The sequence below is a fragment of the Haliotis cracherodii genome, unplaced genomic scaffold (assembly GCF_022045235.1).
Source record: "Haliotis cracherodii isolate W230 unplaced genomic scaffold, xgHalCrac1.p SCAF_23, whole genome shotgun sequence".
NCBI classification, from domain to species: Eukaryota; Metazoa; Mollusca; class Gastropoda; order Lepetellida; family Haliotidae; genus Haliotis; species Haliotis cracherodii.
Window position 1 is genome coordinate 10,780,412 of NW_027266279.1, and position 9,542 is coordinate 10,789,953.

Here is a 9,542-nt window from a genome sequence, read left to right on the forward strand (position 1 = left end):
GCAAACATGAGTATGCATTGATGGAAAATATCTTGATTTCTCTGGCTAAATCTACTGAACAAATTATTATTCATAAGGTTTATTGGATTACAAAGTTTAACGTGTTTCCTGCGTGATACGTCATTTCATAAAATGAATATCCCAAAGGGCAAAAGAAAGGATACACTTGAAAATGTTATTAGTCCAAACGTGAGTACAAAAGTTACCTGAACGTTACCTGACACAGAGAATGTGTCCAGCCCTAATTGTCCTGTACACTGTTCACGCAAAAAAAAAAGAAACAACACACGTGTTACACGTTACACGTGTTTAAAAGGCGTGTACATGTACATATTTTTGACAAGAGGTATGTATGGTAACTTGTCCTTTTCATACCCTGTATACCAGCGAAGACGCCACGAGTTGTAACTTGTTAACGGTTCGCTTCCGACCAGTGCATAAAACTTCAAATCGGGAGATAAATGCTAGCCGTTTCAAGATTTCACAGTCTCTGACAAGTAAACTAATGGAGCGGCTCTGTCCTGTCTTTGTGGGGGCGCTTCTGAACTTCTGCCGGTTATCTGGCCTTAACGCTCTGCGTCGATGCACCTCCGGGTACCCAGCCACCCAGGCCTCACCGCTCTGTCTCGTTGTACTTCCGGTAACACACACCTTCAAGCATTCGTGACCAACTCGTGTTATTCCGGGACAAGCCGAATAGCGACTCGTGCCCATCTCGTGGCCATGTTAGCGACCGGGTTCCGACTTAGCGCAAACGGGCATACCTAAAACAATTGTCAACTCGTTGCGTAATGGTTCACATTTATTTCCCCATATATTATATATATTTCAGATGCAACTTAGAGCACATCGGGACTTGCGGAAGTATGCAGTATGATTGAACACATTTAACTGTGTCTTTGGTATATTTTTAGATGCAAGACATATATAAAATCAAAAATTATTTCTGAGGGATTCTTTGACGAAGAACTTGAAATCATACGCGCATTCTGATTGGTTTGTCGTGTTCTCGCACATAACATTCATCGATAGGGGGACGAGTCTTCTTGCAGGTTACGGAAAGGGGCGAGTGGTGACGAATGACCGTAAAGCAGCGCATCAATATCTGGCCTTCAGCGTCGTGCCTCGACCTACTTCCGGATATATGGATTTCACCGTTGTGCCTTGAGGGACTTGCGGGTATACTTCCGGTTACCCGGGTTTAACCACTGCGCCTCCGTGTAATCCCGGGCTTCACTGCTCAAATGAGACAAACCCCAAACGGCGAACTCAACATCTGACAGTCCCATATCAAAAATGGCACAAGTTTTCCAATGTCAAATCAGTGGAGAGTAATTGAAACCAAAATTGAACTGTCACACAAACACAGGGGCACATTGGAGTCGCCTAGTCAATAGCCCCGCTAATCGCTGTGACGAGTTCTGTCCCTTGCTGGTGACAGTATCCGATTACCGAGATTTGCCCTGAAATTGGTTTGTTCTTGTTTTTAATGCATTATACTCGTGCTCATAGGTTTCGCCACAGTGGAAAACGTGCATACGGGCTGTCTTACTGTCACGTGTCTGTCGAAGGTGGCGCACAACGCCTCCACCGCGCACAGCTTCTCCACCACGCACAACTCTTCCACCCACGTGTTTGCTTTTCCGTTACAACTTGTCAGATAACCACTCTGGACACTACAGTATGCAATGTCGTGTGCATCTTCGAATATAATTCATTACTTTTAAAATGTAGCAAATTCGCGGACGTTGCACTTAGTCGACTAAAATTCCAGACTCAAATAGAAGAGTGACGCATATAGCTAGCTACACGATATTCACTGACACTGTCAGATCAAGATCGGGCGTGGCGGATTTAGGGGAGGTGCAGCGAGCGCCACGTCAGTCACTATATCGCGTGTGTTCTTTACTTCGTGTCTTGTGTTGTCTGAATCCCTGCCCCCTTTAAAATAATTGGTGCTCCTTTGCGGTGTATTTCTGATTATGTTCATCTTTCATCTGCTTCACAACATTTGCTGCTCACTTCCTGTCGTTGAAACACTAATTTTATCTTATCAAATATGAGCAATGTCATTTCTTTGTATGCCGATGATCATTGCATCCACGAACATCCAGTTTCGTTCAGGCAACAGATGCCAAAACACGTATGTATTCTTGGCAAGCTACTACAGCCTGATGTCTGCTGTCCCGTCAGGGGGATCCGGTTGGGCACTGGTTCCTGGATACTCTTGCAGTTCTTTATAATGAGGATCTAGCCACGTTGGCTCAAAGTTCAATTTCCCGACACTTCTAAGTTGGTGACTTCCTATCGTCTGATTTGGGTCATTTGATGAAGCAGTCGAATCAGTTCTGCTGTCACGTGTGTCGGTGACGTAACCATTATTCACGTGACCTTTGCTCTCGTCCTTTTCGACATCCGGGCTTCCGCACGTGCAGACAGGTTTGCCGGCCTTTCTTCTGCGTTTAACACAGACGGTGATGGGGATGAGGAGAGCGATGAGGATGATGACGAGGACGAGGACACCCGCAAATAACGCCGCACCGTGAGGGCGGCCCTCGTCCGACGGGTGGTCGACCCTTACCGCGAATGGCAGAGGGTTGGACACAATCTTGTTAGTTGCTGTTGTCACAAGGACAACCTGAAACAAAGCAGAGGAAAGTAATGATTTGTTTGTTTGTTGTTTAACGCCGCAATATTTCAGCTATATGACGGCGGTCTGTAAATAATCCAGTCTGGACCAGACATTCTAGTGATTGACATCATGATCATCAATCCACGCAATTTCGATCGATGACTGCGGGCCTGACCACTCGATCCCGTTAGTCGACTCTAACGACAAGCATCGTCGCCTTTTACGACAAGCATGCCATCTTGAGGACCCCGGATTCTACCCCGGATCTTCACGGGTCGGAAGGGAATGTAGCTTGTGTCTACTTGAAGAGGTTCAAATAATATGATGAACATTAAGGTGGGGGTCCGTGAAGCAAACATGTTTTCAGATTAAAACCGATCCTCACCGATCACTGAATTGGCCCTTTCAACCTATTGAAAAAAACCATTACTAATCGTTTCTGCGATAACCAAGGAGTTTGCATTTGTTTAGTCATTGTGTCATGGAATAGAAACGGTGTACACTTATTTTTGTCAATTTTGAGGTTTCGAATGTAGATTGCAAACCTGTAAATTGCATTCGAAACGGAACGCGACAGCGTGAGGTTTCGAATTTGAAAACTTAATATATCTCTTATTGTAAGCCGCCTTTTACAATATTTCAGTTGTGGTTCAAGGTGGTTTGTGTAGAAGACCGGAATCGCGTTCAACATTTAGCTGGCAGGCCATGATATAATTAAATCACGGTTCCAGCTGCGTGGAGCCCTTCTCAGTCACTCACTGGCCACGACTGTGAGTGAGTGAGTGAGTTGGGTTTAAAGCCGCTTTTAACAGTATTCCAGTTATATCACGGCGTGTCAGCTTAATGTGAGAGGAAAGCCCGAAGTGATGCAGGTCTCAGACGTTTACCACTTCGGTGAAGCCCACGAGGGAGGGTATGGTGCTGACAAACCTAGAAACATAATCGGGGCGAACCGGGATTCGAACCCACAATCATAGGTTTCTGGCGTGCCCAAGGGACGCAACTCTCCACAGCGAATCGCGGCGCCTAAGACGACTGGGTCACCCGTGCCCCCACTCACGACTGTGACATAAAAATAGAGTTTGCACTTTGTTCACATGTTGGGAATCAAACCAGGGCCCCGGCATGACGAACGAATGCTTTATTGACTGTGCCACCCTCCCGTTCCCAACCTTTCAGCAGTCTCTTGATGTTTGCCTGCTTGAAGTTTATAAACTAGAGACATCGTCTCGCAACACACGGAACTAATACTTGAACTAAGGGGAAAAATGGCTCCTATCAAACTCAGAGTCAAGTGACGTATATGGTACGTATATGTATCCAACGTTTCGTATATCCCTACATCTCGATAAGCATACGAAGTCCAAACTCCCCAAGTATTCATCCTTGCCCTGTCAAGCCTACTCTTCTGTGCTACAATATGCTCGGGGAAGACTGTCGCACCTATCGATAATCGACCCGAGAAGATCCGGGGTAGAATAGGTCTTCAGCAACCCATGATTGCCGTGAAAGGCGACTATGCTTGTCGTAAGAGGCGACTAACGGGATCGGGTGGTCAGTCTCGCTGACTTGGTTGATGCATGTCATTGCGTGGATCGATGCTCATGATGTCAATCACTGGGTTGTCTGGTCCTGACTCGATTATTTACAGACCGTCGTCATATAGCTGGAATATTGCTGAGTGCGGCGTTAAACAATAAACAAACAAACAAACAAAATGTTACAAGAAGACAGGTACGTGTCCATACATTCAACCCAATCAACCAACCTATCGATAGTCCAATCAGAAAACTTTTATAAAATCAATATCTGGATTCCGAAAACGTGGTCGCTGCTGTCGACGCTGCGTCGAATATATTCAAAAGTTAAGCCAATCCAAATATTTACGAAGTTGTTCACGTATTTTTATATATATTTGAGTGCAGACTTCATGCACTGGCATGACTGAGCATTTACCGCAGTGGCCGAAATGCAGTGCTATATTTAGACGAACCCTGCTGAGGGTTTCATGCGACGCGATGTGCAGTGACGTCACATCCTGTGTCGTGTGTACGCCTCTATTATTGTTAGAGCGAAATGCGCAGAAATAAGTTACCTTAACTGTGGTAATCGGTGATTTTGTTTGTCTGCCAGGGATGAAATTTCGAATCTTTTCGTCACCTTATCGACCAGGTCGCCTGCCATTTTAGTCATTTTGGTGAAGCAACCCCCAATAAAAACAGGATCTGATTGTATATCGCGTTTTCCTCACAAGGGACACAACTCGTGTTCTATACGGGATAGGGCTTCGATGGCACAAAGAGAAGGAGGTTTGAAGTGGCAAGGTTGAAAACAAGGCTTTGGTGATATGGGCTTGTGGACACTTTTGCCTCGGGGACATGGAAGGCGAGATGCGTTCTGTGTCACGTGATTAAGGATTTAGAGTCGCGGGAGATCTCGCAGACCGAGATTTTGACAATCACAACCTCGGCTGGAAAGTAAACAGGCGAGTGATATGTTCCTTGAGTTAGGAGATAAATGTGCGATTTCATTTAACAACGTTTTCAACCAATCAGATTGCAACACACATTCATTTTTATATTGGTCTCAAATGACATAACTGTATTTGTTGGGGAATAGTGTACTTTGTAATAAACGACTTTTATTAACATTTTACCCACAGTGTATCGACTATTTCTGCTTTAACTGTTGCGAATTCTTCTTGCTGATGAATTTATCTTATGGTAAACCGTTCCTCATCTTCCCGAGGCAAGGGAGTTAACTGAATGTAAAAGTGCAGTTTCCACCCTTGCCGAACTTGGCTGGAATTTCGTGGCTCGATGGTAGTGCCACCGGTGGCTATTACGACTTATGGTCCTTCTATGTCCCTCTTATGGCCAATCAGATTCCACCACTCATAACACTTGCATTTGCTTCAAACAAAATGGCGGCGCCCAGTCATGATGATGTGATCAATGTTTAATGTAATAAGATGGGTCTTACCTCGCGAAGTGTATCAAATTACTTGCGCACCTTGATAAAAGAAATATATAAAAGATTTGGAAACTTTTATGATCAATTTACTCCCATGCCTCGGGAAGAGGATCTTTCCTCAACATGTCCTTACGTAGAATTGTATTTCCTTCTCTTCACGCATCGCATCAGGGTCACTGACAACAATGAAGTACGCATCGTCGACGTCGATTAGTTCAGTGTTGAGGACGTCAAACGCTACACCTTCGGGAAGGTCGATGAAGGTGCTGTGGGGGCTGCGGGTGCCGCCGTGAGGAGGCATGAGAGTGGTGGTTGATGTGGGACTGTCCGCCTTCTTGTGGTGAACCAGATCGGGGTTCTACAACATTGAGGAATGATGGTACTGTTTGATAGGAGACAATGCGGAAAGTCGGGGGTATTTAGCTGGAATTGTCCTGGATGAGATCATACTGCACTCGGGAGATCTACAAAATAAATGGGACAGGAAATGGTGGGATTCTACAAAATGAAATAATGCAGGGATTCTACAATAGGAGATAATGCTCAGATTCTACAATTGAAGATAATGCTGAGATTCTACAATAGGAGATACTGCTGAGATTCTACAATAGGAGATATACAAGAGGGTATAGTGCTGGGATTCTTCAAGAGGGTATAGTGCTGGGATTCTACAAGAGGGTATAGTGCTGGGATTCTACAAGAGGGTATAGTGCTGGGATTCTACAAGAGGGTATAGAGCTGGGATTCTACAAGAGGGTATAGAGTTTGGATTCTTCAAGAGGATATAGAGCTGGGATTCTTCAAGAGGGTATAGAGCAGGGATTCTACAAGAGGGTATAGTGCTGGGATTCTACAAGAGGGTATAGTGCTGGGATTCTACAAGAGGGTATAGTGCTGGGATTCTACAAGAGGGTATAGAGCTGGGATTCTACGAGAGGGTATAGAGCTGGGATTCTACAAGAGGGTATAGTGCTGGGATTCTACAAGAGGGTCTAGAGCTGGGATTCTACAAGAGGGTATAGAGCTGGGATTCTACAAGAGGGTATAGAGCTGGGATTCTACAAGAGGGTCTAGAGTTTGGCTTCTACAAGAGGATATAGAGCTGGGATTCTTCAAGAGGGTATAGAGCAGGGATTCTACAAGAGGGTAGAGAGCTGGGATTCAACAAGAGGGTATAGAGCTTGGATTCTACAAGAGGGTATAGAGCTGGGATTCTACAAGAGGATATAGAGTTTGGATTCTTCAAGAGGATATAGAGCTGGGATTCTTCAAGAGGGTATAGAGCTGGGATTCTACAAGAGGGTATAGTGCTGGGATTCTACAAGAGGGTATAGTGCTGGGATTCTACAAGAGGGTATAGTGCTGGGATTCTACAAGAGGGTATAGAGCTGGGATTCTACGAGAGGGTATAGAGCTGGGATTCTACAAGAGGGTATAGTGCTGGGATTCTACAAGAGGGTCTAGAGCTGGGATTCTACAAGAGGGTATAGAGCTGGGATTCTACAAGAGGGTATAGAGCTGGGATTCTACAAGAGGGTCTAGAGTTTGGCTTCTACAAGAGGATATAGAGCTGGGATTCTTCAAGAGGGTATAGAGCAGGGATTCTACAAGAGGGTAGAGAGCTGGGATTCAACAAGAGGGTATAGAGCAGGGATTCTACAAGAGGGTATAGAGCTGGGATTCTACAAGAGGATATAGAGTTTGGATTCTACAAGAGAATATAGAGCTGGGATTCTTCAAGAGGGTATAGAGCAGGGATTCTACAAGAGGGTATAGTGCTGGGATTCTACAAGAGGGTATAGTGCTGGGATTCTACAAGAGGGTATAGTGCTGGGATTCTACAAGAGGATATAGAGCTGGGATTCTACGAGAGGGTAAAGAGCTGGGATTCTACAAGAGGGTATAGTGCTGGGATTCTACAAGAGGGTCTAGAGCTGGGATTCTACAAGAGGGTATAGAGCTGGGATTCTACAAGAGGGTATAGAGCTGGGATTCTACAAGAGGGTATAGAGCTGGGATTCTACAAGAGGGTCTAGAGTTTGGATTCTACAAGAGGATAGAGAGCTGGGATTCTTCAAGAGGGTATAGAGTTTGGATTCTACAAGAGGATAGAGAGCTGGGATTCTACAAGAGGGTCTAGAGCTTGGATTCTACAAGAGGGTATAGAGCTGGGATTCTACAAGAGGGTACAGATCTGGAATTCTACAAGAGGGTATAGAGTTTGGATTCTACAAGAGGGTATAGTGCTGGGATTCTACAAGAGGGTCTAGAGTTGGGATTCTACAAGAGGGTATAGAGTTGTAATTCTACAAGAGGGTCTAGAGTTGGAATTCTACAAGAGGGTCTAGAGTTGGGATTCTACAAGAGGGGACAATGACTGGATTCTACAACAGCACACTACAACACAACTTACCCACGACACATTTCGCACGTCTATCTTGAGATATCGTTCCACATTAGTGACGCATGCCCCGCCAGGGAGGTCCTTCTCCAGATCCTCCGGCTCTACCGGTATGAGAGCAAACAGCTCCATGTTGGAACACACTCGACCTTCGAACTCCTGCGCCACGGCATCGATGATGAATGGGTAGTTGAAATTGTGATGAACGGAATGTTCTGCGAATATAAACAATGTTGTTTACATCTGACCAGGCTACTTTCGTCTAAAGTCGTGCGAGTGAGTGCTTATGGTTTTACGCCGCTTTTAGCGCAATATTCCAGCAATATCATACCACAAGGGGCAGTTTGGTAGCCTTGTGGTTAAAGAGTTAGCTCGTCACGCCGAAGACCCGGGTTCGATTCCCGACATGGGTACAATGTGTGAAGCTTATTTCTGGTGTCCCCCGCCGTGATATGTTCTGGAATATTGCTAAAAGCGGAGTAAAACCACTCACTCACACCACAAATGGGCTTAAATAAACGCGTCGTGGTCAAGCCATCCAGTGACTGTAAACATGATTAACTAGAATGAGTTTTTACTCTTAAATCAGGCATTAACGGGTGCCTGTACTAGTCAAGACCAATGAGGGGCGGTCGGGCAGCCTGGTGGTTAAAGCGTTCGCTCGTCACGCCGAAGACCCGGGTTCGATTCCCGACATGGGTACAATGTGTGAAGCCCATTTCTGGTGTCCCCCGCTGGGATATTGCTGGAATAGTGCTAAAAGCGGCGTAAAACCATACTCACTCACTCACTCACTCAAAACCAATGTGTTAACTGTGCCCACTGAAATAAAATGCCGCAGTTAACATGAATACCCCACTCAGACACAGTATACTGACTCCGAGCCGACCAGTACTTGTTTTAGCCAGGGAGAGTAACAACAAGTGCCATCTTTTAACGTCTTTTAATATGACGCGGGCGGGAATCGAACCCCGGACCTCCGCTCTCCGGGCGGACGCTCTAACACTAGACCACGGATGCGGTCCTAACGTATCAACAGGGGTCTCGTAACTCAACAGGTCCTTTGCGCATAGTTGCCATACATCACAGAAACTACTTTGAAAACGCGATGTCTTATTCACCAGGCTGAGTAGCCAGGCCACACACCTACCTCTTTCACTTGCGCCTTCAGCCAAGCTCAGACACAGACACAACCAAACAACCAGACGTAACAGCGCCATATTGCGGACTCTGAAATGAAAACATACGACAGAATACACTAAACTTCACAAAACTATATGAAAACAGTGACCTACAAATCAGCTTCAGTCTCCAAGCTCTATTCATGTTAGTGTGTGTAGTATCCAGTGTATTGGATAGTGACGACCAATCACCAGCTGCTGCAGACGGTAAGCTAGGCCCTTCATGCCACTGCACGTGCAGAATAGATCGCAGACGGCCACACATACCGGGATTTTAATAAAGTCTTATGACACGAGGAAAGATTCCATCGATAAATTATTTGAATATTCAGTCAGCAGTAGGCATGAACCGGTT

The 9,542-nt window shown here is 45.4% G+C and overlaps 1 protein-coding gene across 1 annotated transcript; it reads right to left on the minus strand.

The window, feature by feature from the left end:
* Nucleotides 1-1,673: 1,673 nt before the first annotated feature.
* LOC139471864 (uncharacterized) lies at nucleotides 1,674-9,226 on the minus strand. Its single transcript, XM_071254366.1, has 4 exons — nucleotides 9,157-9,226; nucleotides 8,019-8,221; nucleotides 5,739-5,963; nucleotides 1,674-2,638 (listed from the first exon to the last, which is right to left on the minus strand). Exons 1-4 carry the CDS (start codon nucleotides 9,224-9,226, stop codon nucleotides 2,165-2,167), a joined length of 972 nt encoding a protein of 323 aa, XP_071110467.1. The 3' UTR covers nucleotides 1,674-2,164.
* Nucleotides 9,227-9,542: the final 316 nt, after the last annotated feature.

What these genes read in the sequence shown, in the direction of transcription:
- LOC139471864 (XM_071254366.1), bottom strand. Translation starts at nt 9,226, where the DNA reads ATGGCGCTGTTACGTCTGGTTGTTTGGTTGTGTCTGTGTCTGAGCTTG. An exon ending in TGAAGGCGCAAGTGAAAGAG is followed by an intron (nt 8,222 to 9,156) that starts GTAGGTGTGTGG and finishes TTATATTCGCAG; the next exon opens with AACATTCCGTTCATCACAAT. An exon ending in ACGTGCGAAATGTGTCGTGG is followed by an intron (nt 5,964 to 8,018) that starts GTAAGTTGTGTT and finishes TCAATGTTGTAG; the next exon opens with AACCCCGATCTGGTTCACCA.